We start from the raw sequence: 25,784 nt of genomic DNA on the forward strand, positions 1-25,784 counted from the left end.
TGCTTTTTTTAAAAAAAACACATAGGTTATTTTGAATTGTCCTTTTAAAGAAATTCTCTTCCATCTCCAAAGAAATATGCCTGCTGTATGTTTTGGTGCTGAATATCTGAATCAGCCTTCCCTGTACTTCCCTGGCAGAAAAAATAAAGTAAAAGTGCTCCTGTTCTGAAAACAAACTGTCTTTTTGCTTTAAGGAAGCTGTCATAGCAGAATTTCCATAACCTACTGATAAGTAGCTTTCTGCTGCCTCTTCTGGATACATCACACACTGGCCACGCCCATGCCCAGTTTAGCAAAGAGGCGAAAAGACACATCACGCGATGCTGCCGTGAAAACATGAGTTTGACACCCCTGCTCCTGAGGACGTAGCTGCTTTAACATGATTCATTGTGAAAAATTGTTTTGTGAAACATCCCTTCTGGATAGTTAGCGCTGCCTTAATTTATAACAGAGTATATTTATTTATCATAGTAATATGCTTTGTTGAAAACAATCAATTGCTCAAAGAATTTAGGTCAAGTTACTTGTACTAGAAAAAGCCACATTGTTTCACTCTGATATAGGGTTTTATATATATAGACCATGTGAAACATTAGCCCCCAAAACAGGACACAAAGTTCCTCTTTCTTGATAGTTAATAATGGTTTTTCCCCCTTTAGGTTGGCCTTATTTTGCTCACAGGCTAAGACACAGCCAAGCCATGGATCTGCCCTTTCAGCAGGAGCCAAAAGAAAAGCTGAGCCATTGGAGCCAATTATAAACATACAAAAAGCAAACTTCATGGGAGTATATTAAAAATTGCTGAAGCACTAAGGATATATAATCTACTGGCATTCTTATTGCTTGTTTGCTTTCCTGGCTTGCCCTTACTTTCTGGGCTGAGAAAGATGCCAGAACCAGCCATCCATTTCAGCCTTAAGTATCAGGTTTAAAAAAAATTAATTTCCAAGCTTTGTCAGGAAAGATAAAGTTCTGGATGATCTGGAGAAATTAAGCCTGATGCAGAACAATCTAGCAAACGTTAGGGTGACTTACTCTTTCAAAATCAAGACTTTAGTAGGGTTGTTGGTTTAGCCTTAAGAAATGGCTCAAACTGTAGCTTCTGTGTAATCACTCTACTACATCATTTTAATGGAGTAAATGAGAGAATAATGACTCAGAGGCACTTAAAAAAGAAACACCATGACATTTATTTTTGCATTCTGGAGTTCAGTTTTCAACCCAGGTTTCCCTAGCTTCATGCTAAAAACATGTGCCCAGCAAAAATTATAACAACTCAGAAGATAATTTGTTTTGTGCATTTATTTTATTTATTTATTTATTCTTTGTCCAATATACAATACATATGAAAGAGGATAGACATTAAGTAATATATATATAGCTAGGAGGTAAAAAAGAAGAGAAGTAGATGGGAAGAGAATATATATAAAGGAGAGAATATATATGATAAAAGAGATAAGGAAAGACAATTGGACAGGGGACGCTAGGCACATCAGTGCACTTATGTACGCCCCTTACTGGCCTCTTAGGAATCTGGAGAGGTCAATCGTGGAGAGTTTAAGGGAGAAGTGTAGGGGATTGGGGGTTGACACTATTGAGTCCGGTAATGAGTTCCACGCTTCGACAACTCGATTGCTAAAGTCATATTTTTTACAGTCAAGTTTGGAGCGATTAATATTAAGTTTGAATCTGTTGCGTGCTCTTGTGTTGTTGCTGTTGAAGCTGAAGTAGTCGTTGACTGGAAGGACGTTGCAGCGTATGATAGTAGCTATTGGTTAGTAGAATTAAAAAAACAACTCAGAGAGTTGGATTTTAAGTTGCTGAATTTTGGGCAGTAGCCTGACTGTCTTAACACAAAGGTGGCAAAAGACAACATTTTTATAAAAAATTATTCCTTCACTTCATGCTGAAAAAGTTAATTGTCACCACATTCCAGAAAGTGACGCTGTCTTTAGAGATTAGGAGATGAGACTTCCAAAAGGGACAAAAAAGCCATATGTAATTATATCTAGTTTGATATGGTTGGGATAGCCAAATAGAATATAACTTATTTGTAAAATTATTTAGTCTGGTATGATGTAAAAAGTGAGGTTGTGATGGTGATGTGCACCTGTATCTATAGGTTCCACATTTTTTTCTTTTCTTCTGGAATCTGGTTAGTGTTTCTTCCTGTTTTGGAGTCAAAATTATGTCATGGTACTTGCATTTATTATAATACAAAAGGCACCCAGTTTTCAAGGTATTCAAGATTCTTGTCTTGATCAACCTTGCCTAGAATACTAAAGTCTGATTGAACATCACCACTTTTCAACATCATGCTCTCTCTGAACTCCATGGATCGACCATCCAGCAGAATTTCCAAAGTGAATGTATTGTACATCACAATGATTGTACATACAATCAAGCTATTAATCTTATAATACATTAAGAACTATTACAGCAGAAAGTAATCATTTCTATGTTATTCAGACTTATGTATTGTGGTTGAACAAAATGTGTTCCACTCACTCTTTCTGGTATTTCATATTTATCTAAATAAAGCTTTATTGCAAGGCAAGCTGCCTCTATATGCCACACAATTCCTTTTATGTACATTGTGAAAATAACTCTAATACATTTGCTCTATCAAATTTCCACAATTTTCTGCCTTTCTAAAATATCAGGGGATCAGACAGAAAACACAGTGTATTTATTTATTATTTAAATCAACCTATAAACAAGTGATTCTGAGCAACATATTAAACAATAATTTAAAAGGTATAAAAACCAAACTAAAACAAAGAATAACAGAGGAAAATAGTGTTAAAAAATAGCAGAGCACCTTACTCAGAGGTGGGTTCCTTCAGTTCGGACTGGTTGGCCCAGTATTTTTTTAACTCGATTTAAGGAAGTTTTAATATACAATATTCAGCTTGTTAAGTATGGTAAACATAAAAAAATATCTGATAAACTTTCAGAGATAGAATTTGCCTGAAAAGCCCACAATTTTCAGAAGGGATTCAATTTCTAAAAAATTGGTACTGCAGTCTGTTGAAACAAAAGCAACATGGATGTGGCAAGCACACAGAGAGAGGGGGAGAGAGAGAGAGAAGAAAAACAGCTTTTGATATTCTCAGATTAGTGTGAACATGCCATGTGGATGTGGTCAAAGAAAAATATATGTTTGTGGTTTACAAAGCAAGTTTCTTAATATCAAAAGTGTGGAAGAGTTTTACACAGCAATATGTACTGTATTTTATTTAACCTAATTCAAACCTAGAATAAACATAGATACGTGGAGACATTAATAAGAAGATATAAAATTGTAATTGTATTTGAGGGCAACCAGAAGCAAACATGGGTTTGGAGAAATCACATTCTAAAATGTTTTAGGTCATAAATCATTTTCAAAGGATCAATTTATAAACAGCATTAGAATCTTGTGAGATTATAAAATTGTAAGATTTTATAATTGTAAGATTTTATGGATAAATTATTAAATCTGTATGAGAGTGTTTATCGTCTGTATCTGGGCAGGAAGGCACATGTAGTGGAGATATCAGCATCCTGGTTGCCTCAAGAAAGCGTCTAATATTGAAGGCAATTCTTCCTTCCTTCCCTCCTTCCCTCCCTCCTTCCTTCCTTCCTTCCTTCCTTCCTTCCCTCCCTCCCTCCCTCCTTCCCTCCCTGATTTAAGTATGTCCCTCTCTGACTAGCTTCTTTATGCCATCCAAATTATTCCAAAAAGACCTGGAGAATTTCCCCATGGCTCCCATATGACAGTCATTAAGCGAATCTCTGCAGTTGATGTGCAAATCCACAGTTGTTAAGTGAAGTTTTGCTTAAAACCAGAAATGCATTTTAAAAAAACATAAATGAAGTTGTGTTGCTAAGCATCCAGTTTGATTTCATGATTGCAGAGGGGACCTGATTATTGGATCTTCAAATCTTGATCATAAATCCCCCTTTTCAGGTCAGTTGTAACTTTGAATGGTAGCTAAGCATCCATTTGTAAGTCAAAAGACAACTGTAGCTCCTCCTATAACAGCAAAACTGGTCCTGAATTACTAGCTACCCCTGATAAATTAACCTCCTATGGGATTTCTCAACATAATCCCTTCTAGATCCATTGACATTTGTTTAATTTTTACATGGGGGATTTGTTTTACAACTTTTTACAAAAGTTTTTACAACTTTTACTGATATCATTGAGAGATTGTTTAGTGTGTTGACTGAGGCACAACAAACTGTGAGTTCTAGTCTCACTTTAGGAATGAAGCCAGTTGGGTGATAGTTGATAGGAAGATAAATCTTGGTTTTGTTGCTTGGTTGTAATAAAGATTTTCCAATTTTCTTTTTAAAATTTGCATTGGAGGGAAGAAAAGATGCACCAAATTCAAAATACTGAGTGGGAAATTTCCTCTGCCAAAAATTCGGATGCTTGACTCAAATAAAAGTACCAAACTCCATCTTCTATTTTTGTGCATACAAAAATGTGCATGGTGCATCTTTTCTTTCCCCCAATGCAAATTTTAAAAAGTAAATTGAGAGAAAGATCTTTATTAAGACCAATAATCTCCATTTGTTTTTAGTACATTGACAGAGTTTGAAGGGAAATGCAATAGCACTATACTGCAAAACTGCTTTCTATTGGTTTATGGCTAATTTATCAATAAGTCAATCTGTGCAAGGGCAATACTCATAATTATATTATTTTTTCTTTCCAGCAGCATCATGTGATCAAGAGCTCCAGTCAGCATTAGAAGAAGCTAAGCAGCCCCAGAAAGATAATGTATTCATTCCAGAATGTGCTAATGGTGGGCTTTATAAACCAGTGCAATGCCACCCCTCCACAGGATATTGCTGGTGTGTCCTCGTTGATACAGGACGCCCTATTCCAGGTACATCCACAAGGTGAGAGATCTTCATTGGAGAAGTCATCATACAATAACAGATTCTTATCTGGACTCTTTTCTAAGGAAGAGAGACAAATAGGAACAAACACATGCTCATATATATGGAGCTATGTGATATTGTTGTCTTCATACAAAGACTTAAATGGCTATAACTACACAAAAACTGCACTATTATTATGGTGTAACAATTCAATGGCAATTTAACATACAAAAGATGTTACTGTTCTTCATTGTAATCAACATTCTTAACATGCTTTGAGTGCTGACATTCACAGTTTTTGTGATTTAAGTAAGTCCCTCTCTGACTAGCTCCTTTATGCCATCCAAATTATTCCAGAAAGACCTGGAGAATTTTCTCATGGCTCCCATATGAGATGTTTGAATCAGTAAGCGATTAATATTAAGGGAACAGCCGTGAGCCATTAAAATAATGGCAAATTTGTCACCAAAAGTGTAAAAAGTGTCCAGCTACAAATTCTGATTACAAATCCATTATTTTAGTAGTTTTATTTATATTTACACCAATAATTTACATTATAATCAAGGTAGTAATTGAAGAATAAATAAATAATAATAATTTCTGTACACACATACACCACACACACATATAATATTATTATTATTATTATTTATTCTTTGTCCAATATACAATACATATGAGAGAGAATATACATTAGGAATATATATATAAAGATAGGAAGTAAAAAGAAGGGAAGTGGATAGGAAGAGAATATATATAGAGGAGAGAATATATAAGATAAAAGAGGTAAGAAAAGAGAATTGGACAGGGGACGATAGGCACAACAGTGCACTTATATACGCCCCTTACTGGCCTCTGAGGAATCGGGAGAGGTCAATCGTGGAGAGTTTAATGGAGAAGTGTAGGGGATTGGGGGTTGACACTATTGAGTCATATATCTATATATAATATATCTATATATAATATATCTATATATAATATATCTATATATAATAATAATTTTGTAAGTCACTCTGAGTTTATGAAGAAGGGCGGCCTAGAAATCCAAATAATAAATAATAAATATAATAATATAATAACATAACATAACAAATGTAACGTAACGTAACTAAACGTAACGTAACTAAACATAACGTAACGTAACGTAACATAACATAACATAACATAATAATCACTAAGACCATTTAAAGGTCTAAATTAAGCATAATTTTTTTAAACTCCTGTAAAGACTAAGAAATAGCAAATGATAATTATGTTTAAATATGGCTTTAGTTCATAAGATTTTGCTCATTAATTATTTGAAGGTTTAAAAGTAATCAGCAAGGCACCACTTGTCATGTTATTAAGCAATTGTCAAATCAGGAAAGTAATAAAATCAGGGGCTTCAACTTTTGTTATTAATTCAAAATTTTGCTCAGGTTTCGGGCACTTAATATGATTTTGTGAAAATCGCTCTTTCTGAATTTAATTCTCTATTATAAAGTTGGAATAACCTTTACAAACTTCAGAGTTGATGTGAAAATATTCAAGATTGTGAAACTCTTTATATCTCAAAAAGTGACGAGAAGATAAAAAGTCAACAAGTGGGAAAAATACAGTTCTGCCAGCATCTATATACCAGGGGTGAAATCCAGCAGGTTCTAACAAGTTCTGGAGAACTGGTAGCAGAACCTTTGAGTAGTTCAGAGAATTGGCAAATACCACCTCTCTCTGGCCCCAGAGTGAGTTGGGAATGGAGATTTTGCAGTATCCTTCCCCTGCCACGCCCACCAAGCCACGCCCACAGAACCGGTAGTAAAAAAAAATGGATTTCACTATGACTGTATAGTATACAGTGTATACTATAGGAAAAGAAATGTATCATCGGAAAGATCTTTCTATCCCCCACCACCCCTCCGAAACGGTTCCTTCAGCCCATTTTCACATGATTAACTTCCCATGGAGCAGCACTGCTGGAACCCGTAGAAAGGAGAACAGTGTTTTTAATATGTTGTTAAACAGTAAGTTTAAGTTCATGGGTTTCAGCTGAACCAGAAGCAGGGAAAAGAGCCGAGAGCCTTGTTTAGCAGACAAAGCAGACAAAATATCACTTTCCAAAAGCAACAATGTGGGCTTGGCGTCTTTAGGAATGCTTGTAGGGAAGCTCACCAGGAACCAATGCAGTGTGTTTAGCTTGATACAAGTACAAATAGTTTTGAAAAGCAGAACTTTCAAAACAATGCTTTGGAGAGTTAACTGCAGAAAGCCAGAATATCTGCTCACACTCATGATTTCAGTTGAGGAAAGGCTGTGAGGGCAGTAGCCTAGTTTATGTTTAATTCCCTACCTGGCGGAATAGGACTTGTAATATGATTGTAATCGGAGACTCTGCTAAGACAATGTCCACAACTCTAAGCTGAGTAAACCAGTGAGCCTTATTTGATTGCATCTGATCTCATTTGATCCTGCTCTTTCTGCCTTATACTTGCTTCTTTTGTTCTGGAAATGTCAGCATGCTATAACAAGAGCCTGTGTTTCTTACACTTTTAAGGTAGCCCGAGGGCTTTTATAGACATTGTTGTGACAGATTAAATGGCAGAGGCCAGGTGACCTGTGATGAGGAATAGTGGGAATTATAATTTAAAGACCATATTTTTCCCATCCAGATATACTGCCTGGTAAATTCGGCTACATTGTGAATATTGAGGGTAAGGGTAATTATTATGTAGATTGAGAAGTACTTAAAATTGAAAAGGTGACTTTTCCCCTTTGCCCTATTTCAGTGTTTCCCAACCTTGGCAACTTGAAGATATGTGGACTTCAACTCCCAGAATTCCCCAGCCAGCATTTGCTGGCTGGGGAATTCTGGGAGTTGAAGTCCAAATATCTTCAAGTTGCCAAGGTTGGGAAACACTGCCCTATTTCTTCACATTTCCAGATACATTTTGATGGAACGTATGCAGTATATTCCATAGACTTTAATATGTTAACTTCTTGTGGGAAGTTTAATTATGTCATTTTAAAAACAATTTTCTAGCTCTCACGTTTATGGAGAACTGATTCTAAATAGTTTGTTGTTGCTACAGCTGCTATTAATTCTGATCAAAACCAGAATTATTCAATGCTCAGAAGGCATTCTATGATATTGTTCCATTTCCAGAGCTGAGGCTCTAATGGAAAACATTTTTTGCCACTTGAAATCCCCATCACTACCAAAATAAAAATAAAATTAAAAAATGCCAGGGGCAGAATTTTAATAATATTTTTTTAAAAACCCAAAGTTGTGTTCCATTTCTGCTTCTAGCTTGTTTTTACTTTTGCTAGACAGAAAATCATGTCAAGCAAGATTGTGAAGTCCATAGTCTTCCAGATGTTGTTGATCCTGGCAATAATAATAATAATGATGATGATGTTGATGATGATGATGATGCTTCAGAATTCGGAACTTCCGACTTCAGACTGACTGAATTCTGAAGCATAACACACCAGACATCGTGATCATGGAGAAAAAGAAAGTATGGATCATCGACATCGCAATCCCAGGAGACAGCAGAATTGAGGAGAAGCAGCTAGAGAAATTAGTGAAATACGAAGATCTAAAAATCGAGCTGCAACGACTCTGGCATAAGCCAGTGAAAGTGGTCCCAGTGGTACTTGGCACGCTTGGCGCAGTACCAAAGGATCTCAGCGGACATTTGAAAACCATTGGAATTGACAAAATCTCCATCTGTCAATTGTAAAAGGCTGCTTTACTGGGATCGGCAAACATAATTCGCCGCTACATCATGCAGTCCTAGGTGCTTGGGAAGTGCCCAACTGGTGCTGAAATACGAAATCCAGCATAGTGATCTCGTTTGCTGTGTTGTACTGACATAATAGTAATAATAATAATAATAATAATAATAATAATAATAATAATAATAATAATAATAATAATTATTATTATTATTATTATTATTATTATTATTATTATTATTATTATTATTATTATTATTTATTAGATTTGTATGCCATCCCTCTCATTTTCCACCATTGATTAGCCTGGCTAAAGCATTTAGGATCTGCAGATGTTCAACACCTAAAAGTCTAGGCTGGTGATTTGTTGCTGGGTAGAACACAACTCTGGAATTGTAAGCAGAATTGAAAGTGAAATCATGAAGAGCAGGTTGTAATGGAGAAACTGAAAGGCAGCAGTAAAAGGGAAAGAAGGAATGCAGAGTGGGGTATCAGATTAATTTGAGATCAGGCTCTTTGCCACATGTCACATTAAAGCACCCAGTTCAAAGACTTTTTCTGTCATTTTTTAAAAAATGTCATGTGACAGCAATTACAATCCACTTCAACCAAAGCTTACTATCAAAACAGCTTCTGTTCTTACTTTAAAGGGTTCCCTTTCACCCATAGGCACCTATTAAGATGAGCATGAAATTGCATTGCACCTTCGTGCAGCAGCTTATATCTGATGGGCTATTAGCCAATTACAAAAATGTTCATTTCCTTCACACAATGAGGAGATAAATTAAACATTGGAGGCAGGGACTACTTATTTCTTTCCAACCATATATTATTCCCATGAACAGAACAGTATCAAAACACATGGTGATTTGTTACAAGGGCTTGGAAAGAGTTTTTCCTCCACGCCTTAAATTTTATTAAATTTTCTAACATGATATGGACTTAACCCCAAACCCTGCATCTTCCCCATATATCCATATGTGTGTATTTATGTTATGATTTTTTTTGTTCTATCACATATAATCCCATAGCCATATTTCATGTCAGACATAGATATGGAACCAAAGTGTAAAGTTCAGAAGGGCAGTGGGGAAAATGAAATATCGGAATATATAGAGTAAATCACTTGCCTCCCCTCTATCTGATCCAATTTTGTGTAGGAGATGATTACATTATTCTCCAGAGATTAGATTTTTAAAAACCAGTTGCCTAGGAACTCTAGAAGATTGAATTATTCAAACATTCTTAGTGCTTAATTTGTAAATTCAAAAATCATTATATCACTTTTTTTCATCCTTGGCAATCTTAGGATATGTGGTCTTCAACTCCCAAAATTCCCCAGCCACCCATAGAATCCTGGGAATTGAAGTCCATATGTCAAGGCTGAGAAACACTGTGTTATGTACTAGGAAAAAGATCCTGCTATCAATCCCTTTTTCGTTCATTTAATTACATAGCATTTAAAAACTAGGAAGTCTCTGCCACAAATAAATAAGAAATACAATAAAGTACGATGCATATATTAGATAGAAGTAGTTTTCTAGCATCTTTAGTCATTTTTCTACCATCAGTATAGGTAATATGATGGCAGAAAGCTAATCCGACATATTGCCCCTAAATTATACACAGTGTATTAATGATACACTGTGGATAACATACAAAAATGAGATATTTCTTCTTTGCCCTCCATATACGTCAGGGAATCTGAGCTTTAAAAGCATTTGCCATGGTCCTATTTTGGGGGCATAATGTCACTTTTATTTGGTCGACATGGGTTCATCCAATTAATAAGCAATTAATTGAAAGCTTGTTAATCAGAAAGGTTGAGGGTTCAGCAGTTCGAGACCCTAGCGTTGTGTAATGGAGTGAGCTTCCATTACTTGTCCCAGCTCCTGCCAACCATGCAGTTCGAAAGCATATAAAAATGCAAATAGAAAAATAGAGACCACTTTCCTGGGAAGGTAATAGCATTCCGTGCTAACCCTAACCCTTTGAAGTTGAGTCATGCTGGCCAGGTGACCATGGAGATGTCTTTGGATAGCACTGGCTCTTCAGCTTTGAAACGGAGATGAGCACCGCTCCCTAGAATCGGGAAAAACTAGTACATATGTATGAGGGGAACCTTTACCTTTTTACATTTAAATTCAAAGCCTCTTTAATTCTTTTATCCAGATACTTGCAAAGAAAAATAAATAAATCTTGTAGTTGGCAACTGCATGACATGAACTATTCCATCAATATCAAAACTGCATCCAAGTATAAAATTAAAGTCCACTTTACCTGTATTACTTTGGATTCTTGATGTCTAGAAGTGATTCAAATATGTGCTGGGAGTAAGTCACATCACCAAGCCCAGGAATTCTAATCTTGTAGAGTAGCATGAACTAATGGGGTTTTAGAATGAGCATTTATCTGACATTTGAATAAATGTGTGGCTATGATGTTAGAATGGAGAGTAAATCAAGCTCTCTGCCAAATTTCAGTGTGATCACCCAGCTGTTGGAATGGTAGAGCTCTCAAATTAAATTAGCATTAGCTTAGTGTCTTTTTTTTCCTTCCTATACTCCCTTAAGATATGAACAGCCAAAGTGTGATAATAGTGCTAGAGCTCACCCAAGCAACACAAGAGATGTATTCAAAGGGCGCCCATTGCAAGGTAAGTGTATAATAAATGGTGTTTTATGAGAATGCTTATGCAATTAACTTGAAGAGTGGTTTCAAATCTACAGTAAAACTCTTGAATGAAAATATTTGAAATGCTGTTTTCAAGTCACAATGGAATCAGTTCCTACAAAACCCCTAGCAAAACAAGCTACTCAGTTATTATACTGCAGCTGTATACCAGTTTATAAATAAATAAATATACCAAATAATCTTCCTGCAAATTTTACATACCATTGGAGTGATCCTTGAAGAGACCAAGAGGAAGGAATATGATGTATATTTGCACCTTGAATTACTTAAAAAGGAATAAAATTTGGAAAAAATGATTGAATAAATATATGAAAATAAGGAAGATAAAGACTCTAATATCCTCAAGAGTACATTCCCACGTTTGCTAGCTGCATTGCCATTCATGCAAATGGATCTGCATACATGCTTGTCAGCTACGCTCTCTCTTTCTCAAGGCCATCCCCTCTCTCCTATCCTGCCAGTCCACAAAGCCAGAAATGTTGGGGAACTCTGTTCTCATAGAATCTCACCTGAGCTGGGAAAGCAAATATAACCTGATAAATAAAGGTAGAATCAAGTTCCGACTGTGTATAGGTATATAGTATACATCTCTACATTCTTAGAGATTGACTTAATACTGATTAAGTTATCAAAGTGATTATGAATAGTTCAGTTTCAACCACAATTCTATAATCAATTCTATGCTCTTAATGTTTAACTCGGATACAAACATATTATATAATGTTTCACAATAAGGTAATAAAAATTGTGGAACTTTTAGTAGTGGGCTGGCAGTATTAATCAGCTGGTGAGTCCATGGAGAACTTCCCTGAGATCTATTTTCAGCCCACTGGCTAGAAATTCCACCTATCTTCTTTAGATACTTAAACATTTAAACCCCAAATCAACGGCAACAGCATGCTCTAAGCAAGTGCAATTTTCTCCATAATATCCACATATTAAGCCAAATTTTGAAGCCTTTTGCCGAGTCAACTTACACAAGCCCATAAACATTTACTGTCTTTTTTGGAGTATAAGACACACCTTCCCCCCCCCCCCAACCCCTAAATGTGGGTGGAAATGTCAGTCTGTCTTATACACTGAATGCAGCCATTCTTGGCTTCCTGAAGCCTTGCTCCCACATCCCATTTTTGCAAAAAGGGGGGGGGGGGCTATTTTTGCAAAAATGAGGTGCGGAGAGGTTTTGGAAGGCCTGCAGAGTGCTCCTGGGAGTGGGGGGAAAGCAAAAACACCCCTATTTTGTGAAAAATGGGTGAAAATGGGCCATTTTTTGAAAAAAAAAATGCAGCCGTTTTTGCATTCCCCCAGCTCCCCGATAGCACTCTGCAAGCCTCCCAAACCCCCTGTGTGCCTCACTTTTCATAAAAATGGGTGAAAACAGAAAAAAAAATCAGGGTGCAGAAAGTTTGGGAGGCCTGCAGAATGCTCCTGGGGGCTGGGGAGGACAAAAACATTTTTTCTTACTTACCTCTTAGAAATCTTGGTGGAACACCGGTGTGTCTTATATCTGAAAAATATGGTAATTTTCTTCAATATCGTTCAAAGGGGATGAATACATAGAATTCCACTTATTTCTTATAAATGAATATTTGGAGTTTTAATATAAATAAAAAATGGAATAAAAATAGGCTACCCTACACCAGGAAAGCATTTTCTGTTCAGTTAGCAACTATTTTTATACTTTATGCAGTATTCTGTCATAAGGCATTATAGTATTAATCATTTGGACAATTTATTGTAACTGCTACAAAAACATTTGCTGTGGTAAGTGTATCTCCAACTATTGCTAATGTGCTTGTAGGTATTGCATTTTTTGTAATGACGGCTTCGGTTCAATTTCCAGCCTGCTCTTGTTTTTAAATACCAAATCAGACTTAAATGGCCTGGGATGGATGGAGGGATGGATGAATGCGGAGTCTGGGGAAGCCTCGTCAGCAGATTCTGAACAATCTGCAGGACTAAACATGGGTGTCCTCAAAGGTGTTTTTTCAAATTGGGATTGGACTTTCTTTGGTTTTCTTTGAAGATGTTTCAATTTTCATCCAATAAGCTTTTTCAGTTTTTCCACTATGACCTGGATAACGGAGAATCTCCATAGAGTAAATACAGGGGTGTTCAATCATTTTTTAAAAAAATTACACATTTAATTTTAAAATATTGACTTTCAAAGAAAGTAGGAGGGAAAGGCTACCAGAAAAAGGGGCTGTAGCAATGATGCCCAATCTTATTAGCAGCATTATCTCAAAATTGATTATCATTGTCATTTCATTTTAATTTCTCCCCTTTTCTGGAGCTGAGAGGAGGGGACCCAGGGCTGGGCTACCCCCTAGATGGGGTGGGGGGAATGCAGTGGGGTAGCGAAAAAGGAGCTCAACCCCAGAGCACCCAATTTGCACTGAAAGATATTAAAAGAAAATGCATAAGCTAGGCCCACAGTGTGGTAGTAAAAACTTTCACTGGGGGGACCTTTCTCTTCAGATTATTCCTGGTGAAGAATATAAAGAGCAGGAATACACACACACACACACACACACATACACACACACAAACTTAACTTGCAAGCAAGTTTCAGATTGAGTACTTAAATGAGTGGTTTAACTCATGAAATCAATTTCTTTCAAATTCATGCTGTCTATCTGAAATACAGATGTATACCTGTAAATTTTTAAAGAGGCATTTTCAATACTAGAATTAGAAGAGATAACAATCAGTAATGGCCTAAGCCCTAAGGGTACGATTTTAATATAGTGAAGAGTTGGATTTTACTCTCTTACTAAACAAAAAACAGCAAAGCCTGCCACATATCTTTTGACACTCATTATTCCATTTCCTGAAAGCCTCTTTATTTTTCTTTCACTGCTGATGTTTATTGGGCAATTTCTTAGTACTGAATTTCTTAATAATTGCTTAAAACAATTTGCATAGGCTAGTTTGATATAAAATGCTGAGGTTCCACCAAGGAAATTTGAATTGAAGCCCACACTCAATCAGGGAAATTCAGAGTGCCTTGGAGCAAAATTATCTCAATCTCAAGTTTTTATATAAGGTTATTTTTACGAGAGCCGTGGGACAATATGTGCTACATTATGCTCCTGGAGGAAAGGCAAAATATAAAAATATATTACATTTTGAAATGCTTGTGGCAACATAAAAATGGATTCAGACATCATGCTAGACACAAAATATCTCAGCTCTTAAAACATTGTAGTCCATGTTTTGGATATTGATACAACATTGGCAAAAGAAGAACAAAGAAAAGATAGTAAAAACAAATATTAACACTAGCAATAACAATAGCAATAATGTAACTGAATACGTTTGGCTAATTATATTTACAATTCTCTGTCTTCTTTTTTTTTTTTTAAATTAAAGTCAGTCTGTCCATCTCAGCACAATGTAAGATTTTCTGAATTACAGCCTCGTATGGTGGGGTGTTCTCATTTTCCCAGTATTTTACAAACATGATCCTTGCTGCTGTCAGTATGTGCAAAACTCTGTGAGCTCATTCATCAGTTGACAGCCATGGTTTAGTGAGCCTTTGCAGAAATCCAACTTGCACTCCAGTTGTGCCCATTTCTGACTCAGGAAGCCCAACTGGTAGCTACTGATGTCTTGGTCACTCTCATTTTGGATTGTTGCAACGTGTTTTGCATGAGACTCTCATTGAGGACCACTCAGGAAGCTGCTGCTTCCATATGTGTAATTATGAGAGCACCTTTGTGCACTTATGTAACAATGCTATTGTGTGGTTGGTAAATCCACAGTAACTGAATTTAAACATGCCTGGGATAAACATATATCCCTCCTAAGATAAAATACGGGAAATAGTATAAGGGCAGACTAGATAGAATAGAATAGAATAGAATAGAATTTTTATTGGCCAAGTGTGATTGGACACACAAGGAATTTGTCTTGGTGCATATGCTCTCAGCGTACATAAAATAAAATATACATTTGTCAAGAATCATGCGGTACAACACTTAATGATTGTCATAGGGGTCAAATAAGCAATGAAGAAGCAATATTAATAAAAATCTTAGGATATAAGCAACAAGTTGCAGTCATACAGTCAACATGGGAGGAAATGGGTGAAAGGAATGATGAGAAAAACTAGTAGAATAGAAGTGCAGATTTAGTAGAAAGTCTGACAGTGTTGAGGGAATTATTTGTTTAGTAGAGTGATGGTGTTCGGAAAAAAACTGTTCTTGTGTCTAGTTGTCTTGGTGTGCAGTGCTCTGTAGCAACGTTTTGAGGGTAGGAGTTGAAACAGTTTGTGTCCAGGATGTGAGGGGTCAGTAAATATTTTCCCCGCCCTCTTTTTGACTCATGCAGAATACAGGTCCTCAATGGAAGGCAGGTTGGCAGCAATTGTTTTTTCTGCAGTTCTGATTATCCTCTGAAGTCTGTGTCGATCCTGTTGGGTTGCAGCACCAAACCAGACAGTTATAGAGGTGCAGATGACAGACTCAATGATTCCTCTGTAAACTGTATCAGCAGCTCCTTGGGCAGTTTGAGCTTCCTGAGCTGGCGCAGAAAGAACATTCTTTGTTGTGCTTTTTTGATGATGTTTTTGATGTTAGGTGGCCATTTTAGGTCTTGAGATTTAATAGAACCTAGAAATTTGTAGGTATCTACTGTTGATACTGTGTTGTCTAGTATTGTGAGAGGTGGAAGGGTGGAAGAGTTTCTCTTAAAGTCTACCACCATTTCTACGGTTTTGAGTGTGTTCAGTTCTAGATGGTTTTGGTCACACCACAAGGATAGTTGTTCAACTTCCTGTCTGTATGCGGATTCATCATTGTCTCGAATGAGTCCGATCACTGTTGTATCATCTGCAAACTTCAGTAGTTAACAGATGGACCATGAGGTCTTTTTTTGCCATCAGTCTTCTATGTTTCTATGTTACTAGTTAACAGTGGGCTTCCGGATGCAATTCAGAATTATGATTTGTTACCAATAAATCCTTCATGGGAAAAGACCTAGTTATTTGTAGGAGTGTCTATCTTGGATTATTTCTATTGATGTAATAAATTCTGAGTGGGACCAAGAGATGTGATTCTCTATTGCTGTGCCTACTCTTTGGAACAGCTTTTCTTCCAAGGCTCAGAGAAACCCAAACTTTCTTGGCTTTCAGAAGGTATTCTTTAGGCCAGTGGTGGCGAACCTATGACACAGGTGCCACAGGCGGCATGTGGAGCCATATCTGCTGGCACACAAGCTGTTGTCTTAGCTCAGCTCCAAGGTGTATGTGTATGCTGCCCAGCTGCTTTTTGGCTTGCACAGAGGCTCTGGGAGGGCATTTTTGGCTTTCAGAGAGCCTCCAGGGGGATGGGGGAGGATGTTTTTACTTTTCCTCCAGAGAAGCCTTTGGAGCCTGGGGAGGGCAAAACACGAGACTATTGAGCCCACCAGAAGTTAGGAAACAGGCTATTTCTGGGCTCCAGGGGGTGGGGGAAGCTGTTTTCACCCTTCCCAGGCATTGAATTATGTGTGTGAGCACTTGTGCATGCGCCCACGCTCTTTTGGCACCCGAGGAAAAAAAGGTTCGCCTTAGGCACTCAGTTGGAGAAGATGCCAGCAGAAAAACAGCCACCTGCAAAAGGTATTGCAATAACTTAAAAGAAAATGATAAATTATCTTACTGAGGAAGGATCACAATAGCATGTCAACTAAAGCTCAGTAGAATCTTATCTTTTGTAAGAAACATAACTCCATTCACAGTAGATTTAACTTGCCAATATTTCAATAATAATTGCAGGGAACTTATGAAAATGTTTCCCCCCCCTTTCCTCTGTCACATATATATACCACAGCTAGAACTTATGCCAACTGGCTTTGAGCCATTTCTCCCCAGGTCTTTCAAAACTAGTTGTTTGTTCTATATATTTGGTTCAAAGAAGTGGGACTTGGCTGTGTAGCATCATAGTTCCTGACCCTGGTTAATCTTGAGATCTGTAAATCTCATCACTTTCCCCTACTTAAAATTGGGTCCTCTGGTTCAGAACCTTTTGATATGGGAAAATCAGAAAAGTTGTGAACTGTTTCTACAGACCTTGGAAAGAATTGCTTCATTTATGATTACAATATTTTAATTCTGTGTAGAATTGAGTTTCTTCAGTTTAAATGGTTTGGGAGATTTCAGGCATGATGTTTATAATTGAGTATTCTTGGAAATCCCAATCTGTCCCATTGATTCATTGTGCAGTTGTTTAGAAAACGTTAACTTGCTATTGTAAGCATCTAATTCATAATTTTATAAGCCATTCTCATTAATTAAACCACAAGCTCTCACACTGTTCTAAATGTATCATGGCCTAAGAAATGCCATACTGTCAGAGAGCAACAGAAAAGCATCAGTAAATCCCTTCTCCATTTGCTGCTGGCTTTATCAACCCTCTTTCTCTCCCAATTTGAAGGATCTTAGAATTTGGGCCATTTCGAAGATTTTCCAACCAATAAATGTAATGGGATTGGAGAATAGCTTTTGCAACTCTCTTCTGCAAACCTGCAAATCAAGGGCTAAATTCTAACATGCTTTTGTAAATTCAGTATCAATAGAGATATAAGATATATTGTACATATAAAATTATTATGGCAAGAAATATGTTCTTATTGTAGGAAAAATGCTCATCTTAACATACTTTGAATAGATGTGTTCATATATTTAAAGATTCCTTGCATCGCGTCATTAACTTTTTCACAGTACCTGTTTATTTAGATATATATATATGGCGCTCCTGTTGCTTTCCATTTTAGACAACTTGAAGGGATATTTGGAATCCTATCCATATAGTGTGAAAACCCACAACCCATTATAAAAAGGCAATAATGTATGATGTGTGTGAAATCAACCCAAATTTAATTTGTGATGTAAGCTCGTTTATTGAATGTATTTTTATTTCAATATCAGAAACCAAAGTAACAAGTACAGCATAAACATCTTTAAATAGATAATAATATTTGCTTTAACAATGCTGGTTTTACAAAGCAACTGAACTGAACACACAAACACAAACACACACACACACACACACAAAGAGAGAGAGAGAGAGAGAGAGAGATTGGATTTAACTTCTTTTTAAATTGTTTTTTGTATTTCATATTGTTGTAAGCCGCCCTAAATCCTTCAGGATTGGGCGGCATAGAAGTCAAATTAAATAAACAAATAAAATAAAATTGGGGCAACCCATTTATCTTTGGTTTCTACACCTATCAAGCCTGTATCCAGCCATAGATGTCTTCACAATTACCAACACAGAGACACGTGTGAGTTATTCCTATTTCTCCTTTTGGTGTAGCTTCCTTTACATTTGTGTTTGAATAAAACAAGTGACACATTGTGATTCTGCGGTGGCTCAGCGCTGACCATCGCTGGAATGCTTATTAGTGGCTGTAGCAGACTTCTATGGGACTTTCATTTCTCAGACTTTTAAAATGATTAACTGTTCCCACTAAACAGGTGTTCTTCTTGATTTGCTGGATCGGTTCAGAGGCTGCCATGCCTCATAGAAGCAACCTTTGTTAAGCCAGAAACTGCTTAAAAAATTTAAAAACCCAATCCTAGAACATCTCTGAAAAAAGTTGCATATTCTATTGTAGGAAAAAAATACTTCTAGTGTTTATAAAGATGAAATTTGCTGTTGGTCCAAAGTTGTGTTTATTTTTGAAGGTCATTCATTTCTCAGAGACAGACAGGTAAATTGATGAAGCCAAGGTCATTTGGGAAGAAGGGGTATGCTGGGAGATTAAAAACTTGCCACATTCTCCACAGTGCAAACTTTGTTTTGTAGAATTCCTCAGCTGCTTGAGCTCTGGCCTTGGAGATTTCTGCCTGCACCAGGGTGAATGCTTCATTGTTGTTAGCTCTCGTTCATCTATAACTGTGGGGTGTCGTGAGGCAAGTTCTGTTTAATAGTTACTTCTTCTAAGACGGGAGCAAGGAGCGAAAATGTATGCCTGTGGGGGAGTAGCTTCTAGTAATCACTCTTGCAAGCTAAAAAAAAAAAATACAAATCCAAGGGTGTTTCTGAAAAAACCCAGAAAACAATCCATATCTTATGTGTACGTTTACAAAATTATGGTTAGCACTACAGAGCAGGCCTGCAAAAAATCTGAATGCCTGCAAAGAATTACAATTTATTTATCTTTCTTTCCCATTTCAGGGAATGAAAGAGAGGTTTAAAGATAAATAAAAGAAATAAATGTGCGTCTTTGTGATTTGTACTAGAAGCTAAGATTAAGTAAGCTTGCTTATCAGCAGTGCATTTTGTATCTATTTGTATTGTATCTATGTTGTTGTTGTAAGCCTCCCTGAGTCGTTCGGGATTGGGTGGCATAGAAGTTGAATAAATAAATATTTACCTAGCAGTCATATTTTGGTAGCTCAGATCTAGTAATGTTAATTATCATGTGTATATGTGTTCATATGTGTATGTGTGTATCTGCATACACATTAGTGCGTACACATATCATAGGCTCATGCATACACTAGATATTTTTCCTTCTTCCTGGAAAATTCATTTTACCCTAATATAAAAAATGAATCTTTCGTAAGTCTGAGCCTTATAAAATGCAGAGCCCTTAGTCCAGACTTCTTCAAACATGGCAACTTTAAGACTTGTGGACTTCCTCTTCCAGAATTCTCCAGCCAGCTTAAGCTTTTGCCTTTCCAAATTGGAGCAGAACTGTTTCATGGAGGGAACTCATCAAGTCTCATAGATTTTTGGCTCTGGGTAAGAGAAACTGCTGTACCTTAAGGAGCTACGATTAGTTATCATTGGAATCCAAATAGATATAATTCAATTTGTTTCTTTCCAGACTCTTCACTTCAGATGAAACTTCCTACCTCTATAATTTTCTTTCTTAAGTCTGTAAATATTCTTTTTTTTTGGGGGGGGGGGTTTCCATTATTTGCTCACCCTCTTTCCCTTATTTCAAGTTCCTTCCATTACTTCTTCCATGACTGTAATCTCACCTAAACAAGTAGAGCAGATCTCACGCAAATCTGAATTACAAGCTGGACATATTTGCAATTCTAAAATTTATATATATATTACAGTCCAGGCTGGCTTTATGTTAATGCCAAATAGGCTTAGGGCATCAAAATTTATGGAGCAGCAGTGCTGCCTCTCCTTCCAAATAATCCTGAAAATACAAGTCTTTGGTGGGAGATGGAACCATGAGTCAGTGTGGCCCAGAGGTGCCATATATTGAGCCACCACTGATTAAACTGCAGTAGTCTCCAACCTTGGCAACTTTAAGCCTGGAAGACTTCAGTTCCCAATTCTGAGAGTTAAAGTCCTTCAGACTTAAAGTTGCCAAGATTGGAGACCCCTGGATTACAGTACCACTCATTGGATTTATGATGGAGGAATGAGCTGTTCACATTCTATCTCTTGGAGTTGGCTTGGCAGTTAATTCACCTATCCAGAGTCCTTTTGGTGGGCCTGTCTTGTGTCTTCTTTAGTAACAGTGCACTGGTGATAAGAATGCTTAATCTTAGCTTCTAGTATAAATACACAAAGAGGGACACTTATTTATTCTATTTATCTTTAAACCTGTCTTTCTTTGCCTGAAATGATTTGTTTTTCTGAGTCTCTTCTACATTAATTATCCCCAATTCTTGCTCGGTTGAAAATTTCTTATGTCAATTGATTCGTAGAGAATATTTTTGTAGGAACACTCTTTGGAATGCATGATAATTGCCAACATATTTAACCAGGAAAGATAAAGTATGCTGTGTGATCATCTTTTCCTCTAAACCCACTGTACAAAATATAAGATAAAAAGAAAATATCCAACAGACTTGCCTTTTTTTTGCCATTGATCCAATACTAACCAATACCAATACCAATACTCCGAGTCTGCGGAGAGGGGCGGCATACAAATCTAATAAAACTATCGGTATAAACTATAAAACTATAACAATATTAATCCAATTAGTTGGTGACCAGAGTACCTTGTTAAAGTGGGAAGTTAGTAGTTTGCTAGGAATACAGAGAAAAAAGATGTTAAGATGCTAATACTTTATACATTCTAGCTATCTGGGAAAAATGTAATCTAAGTAATCCATTATGAATTACTATAATGTAACTGGATCTTCTTGCTGTAACTGGTCTCAAGACAATTAGTGATCAAAGTATACGTATAGTTTAGATCAAGTCACCTGTACTTCGGGCTTCCTAACTGATAATTTAGAACTGTTATTACCATTGTCCCCCACCCTCTTTCTTAAAGGGATTCAATTGTGCTTCTGTCATTGCAAGTTATTCTAGAAGCTAAGGAAGGACTGCTCATTTCCTAGATATTTACCACACTGTGCACAAATTAGAGGCAGTGTCAGATGTACATCTCAGATTGTTTATTTCTAGTGGGTTTCACCTAAATTCTTAAAGCTACTTGAGCATTAGTTTATTGTGGCTTAATAAAGCAGACTATATTATATTTGGCTGGAGGGATTCATTCCACGAGATGCCAAGCTCCAAAGGCAGCTTTGAAAGCATAGCTGGGTTACACAGAGCTCTCTGTTAGTGGCTTAGAGGAGTAGTTCTGATGTGGGTGGATCAACAATTTTAGCAAAAGTAACTCCTGCCTAGTCATTAATGTCCCACTTGCCCAAGGTGCTGAAGTGCCCTCAAGCAAGACATGCCACAAATCTTTCCCAAGGGGTTCACTGAATATTGAGTATCTTGTAGACTCTCCACTCTCAATTCGTTTATTGCTTATACAAGGAGAGGACTGTAAAAACACATTTTTCTTAATAATTATAGGACAATTATTTCTCTTCTTAATGGTCATTATTTCACATTTTCCTATTAACAGAGACAACCACTGCAAGGTTATAATCTTAGACACTTATATTTCCTGCCAGATGTGGAAGGAAATATTGAGGCTCACAAAAATCAAGCTATATTTTTGTCATGCCAGGTTCCATTCCATGGTGGTAACGACATCGCCTAATAGTCACTTCCAGGCATAACTGCAATATGGTTTTGCCATAATTTCAATTTATGAGCCTCTGTTTAAACAATTGTATAAAAACACGTTGGACTGAAATTCAGTCTGTTTGGTCAGTTTGGGTTTTTATTTTTTTAAATTTTTTTCCAATGATGATATTTAAAAAAATGCTACTGGTCTAATTTTAGCACTTGGAGGTTATGCCTGAGTCCCCCAAAAGCACAGTAAAAAATTGGCTATCATTTGTTGAAGAATTCTTTTAGTCCGAATTCATCTCATCCTGCCCCATGCAGAGGTGGGTTCCTCCCAGAACCAATTTGGTCGGTGGGCCCCACCATCTTTTTTAAAAAAAAATTGAATTTCTTTTCTTCTGCGCATATGCAGAAGTCGAGTTTCCAGCATTGTACATGTGGCCGCCATCTTGTCTTTGGCTTTTGGGGGGTGGTGGGGTCATATTTTTCAGCACTGCACATGCGCACGCCCACAATGTCGCCCATGTGATGTGGGAGGAAGTGAACCAGCAGCAAGGTAAGTTAGAACTCATCCTGGCCCCATGGTATACTGCCAACATCTCCTGAAAACACTTTGTAATATAGCACTGAAGAGTTTTTGCAGCAGAGGCGGAGTAACGACACGGACACAAAGAGCTGGATTTAAAATGGGTCATTTTTATTAATTAAATTTGCATAATTTATTCAATAAATTAGCATAAATTTAAATATACCCCTAACAAGGACCCGCAGGGTCAAACAATTGCTTCCGGGGCGGAAAATGATGTCAGAAAAACTTCCGGGGCAACTTATGGGCATAGCTCCATGCTGATGCAGGTGAAGGGCCCCGCCCTCACCTGGATCTCTGCCATGCACCTGCATGTAGGAGGTCTCACCGTCTAACCCCTACAAGGGGAAAGAAATGGGCGGGACCCAAAGACAGGTTCCCCCCAATTGCTCAGGTTGTTAGCACCATGAGCCTTTGGAGAGAAACTGTCAATCATCCCCAAAGATGCCCAAAGGAGAACACGCAGTTGCTAAACACCACCCAGTTTTCCGCCCCTAACCTGCCTACCCAAATGACCAGAGGTAAGCCAATTAGCCTAAACAGGGGGCGAAGCACCCCCTAATCGCATATCCGTCACCACAGTTTGGAATAGGCAAAAAAATGGTCACAGAAAATACTGAGACCGCCAAAAATTCCTATTCGGCCCCCCTAAGGGCGACCCACAATGGCACACTGAAAGATAGGGAGGGTGGTTGGGTGTTCGCTCTGTCGTCGTCAGGGCGAAAAGGAGGCCCAAAGCCTGCACAGCCCTTTTTATAGGGCTGGCAGGCTCCGCCCCCGATGACGGCATCGGCTATGGCCGATGCTTCCAGAAATGGCCGAGATCTCATGAAATATCGCGAGATCTCGGCCCCCAAGATGGCGGCTACGCCGAAGGGCCATGTTTCCCTGGCCCTGCAGCAAATCCAGGCTGGGGAGTCAGTCACCGGCCGGGCATTCTCTTCAAAGAAGAAGAAAAAATCATACTGAATTTTGAAAAGCCATTGGATACCAAAAAATCTAGCAATTTAAAATCTATATAATACTGTATTTTAAGTTGTAAATTTGCATCAAAGTTCCTTTTCTTTCTTATTGGGATATGACATGTTAAAGTGCATGTACATAGTATTTACTATAGTCGTAGATTTTATAAATGTGCAATCAAGCAAGTTTTCTTCACACTTAACTTTGTTTGCAGGAATGCATACTCAGAAATAGAGAATTGTGGTTAAGGCCAAGTCTAAGTATCTGGCAGGAGATAGGCTGGTGCATATACCAACCAAGTTAGGTGCTTTTCTTCTATGAGACTTGTGACAGTGAAAAATTTGCAGAATCCAGTCAAAAATTTGGGACTTTTTTCTGGCTCCTGGAATTTTTCTGGTTGCAAAAGAAGTGGCGTAGGACCCAGGACTGAGTGTTGCAGGTTGTATAAGTCCTGCAGCCACTGCAATTAGATATATCCACCATTTTACTTCTATAAAATGGCTACTATTCTTTGGAAATGTCAACAAATAAGCTGGACCAGACTTTGGAAAGGCTGTTGGGATTGGCTGTCTTCCAAAGCTATCTCCTAAAAAACAATTATGGAGCACTGAGAAGAAATGCAGAAGATTTCAGGAATGTGTGGAGTTGAGCACTGGTGCTATTTGAGAAGGAGAGAGGAAGTTGAGTTCTTTTGGTGAGCAGTGGAGATATTTGTGTTAGAAGTATAGACAAAAAAAATCCCCATAGAAAAAGTGGGATTTGGAAGGGTTGAGAAAAGAAATTGTACAGAAAATTGCAAGTCATAATTTGGTGGGTGGATGATTGTACTGAGTTACCAAGTACTCTGGAAAGCAAAGTATTCTGGTTTAATTGCTGGGGTGTGGTGGAGAATTGTGAAATAGATGTCTAGAATAGATTTCCCCAAGGTAATAATGGAAGTCTGGGAAATGGGATGGGAACTGCAAAAGAAATGAAGATGGGGGAAGTTGGCAGAGGGACATTTGGCAGAAGGCAAAGGACAGGCCACTCGTGAGGAAAGGAACTGATCATCTGAGCCCAATTCCCTTGCCTGAACCCAGAATCCATTATTGGAGGCCATTTGCTCAAGTTTATGCCTTTTGATGCTGAATCTGGCTCATGTTACAAAGAGCTGGCTGGATGAAGAATGCAGTAATATTAGAAAGCTACCTTGTTATTTCCAATTTTACCTTTTCAAGAAAAAGTGGTAAACCTGAAGTTACCCGGAGATAGAGATATTTATTTATTTATTTATTTATTCATTCATTCATTCATTCATTCATTCATTCATTCATTCATTCATTTATTTATTAGAAATTTATATAGCCACCTATCTGTGAGGGTCACAAGTTAAAACAACCAAAAACAGAACTTATAAAAATTATGAAGTTAAGACACAAATTAACCAAGAAAACATAATGTAAGAAAGTAGCAGTCATCAGTTTAAAACAATAGACATTTATTTTACGACACTTTTATTATTTTTATAAATAACCAAAGGTGGCAAACATATCTAATAGTCCTTCCTCCTCCTATTTTCTTCACAATAACAAACATGTTGAAATGGGTTGAGCTAAAATAGAGCAATTGGCCTCAAGTCACCAGTTAGTTTTCAAGTTTATGGAAGGACTAAAACCCAGTCTTCTGAGTTCTAGTCTGAGACCTGAAGCACTGGAGCCGTGATGGCAAACCTATGGCAAGGGTTCCATAGGTGGCACACGAAGCCATATTGGAGAGCACACAAGGCATTGCCCTATGTCAGCTCCAGCGCACTTGCATGCGCTAGTCAGCTGATTTTTGTCCTTGGGGAAGGCCATTTTGCCCTCTGGAGGCTTCAAGGAAGCTCCCTAAAGCCCCAGAATGTGAAAAACAGCCCAATGGGCAAACTGGAAGTTTAGAAAATGCACCATCTTTTTTTTTATTTTTTGAATTTTGAATTTCTTTTCGTTTAAGCATACTGTACACAGAAATTGAGTTTCCAGTATTGTGCATGAGGCCACCATCTT

General features: G+C 37.4%; 1 protein-coding gene across 6 annotated transcripts in view; it reads left to right on the forward strand.

Annotated features, from left to right (window-relative positions):
• Positions 1-25,784, forward strand: part of SMOC2 (SPARC related modular calcium binding 2) — a 144,772-nt gene that overhangs the window by 94,881 nt on the left and 24,107 nt on the right. For 4 of the 6 annotated variants that reach the window (XM_070740388.1, XM_070740361.1, XM_070740378.1 and 1 more), the window contains exons 8-9: positions 4,707-4,893; positions 11,163-11,245. In XM_070740388.1, coding sequence (XP_070596489.1) covers positions 4,707-4,893; positions 11,163-11,245 — 270 coding nt within the window. The remainder of the gene's footprint in view (positions 1-4,706; positions 4,894-11,162; positions 11,246-25,784) is intronic. The other 2 variants (XM_070740398.1, XM_070740369.1) reach the window with 1 other exon arrangement.

Source organism: Erythrolamprus reginae, chromosome 1 (assembly GCF_031021105.1).
Source record: "Erythrolamprus reginae isolate rEryReg1 chromosome 1, rEryReg1.hap1, whole genome shotgun sequence".
In the NCBI taxonomy this organism is placed as follows: domain Eukaryota; kingdom Metazoa; phylum Chordata; class Lepidosauria; order Squamata; family Dipsadidae; genus Erythrolamprus; species Erythrolamprus reginae.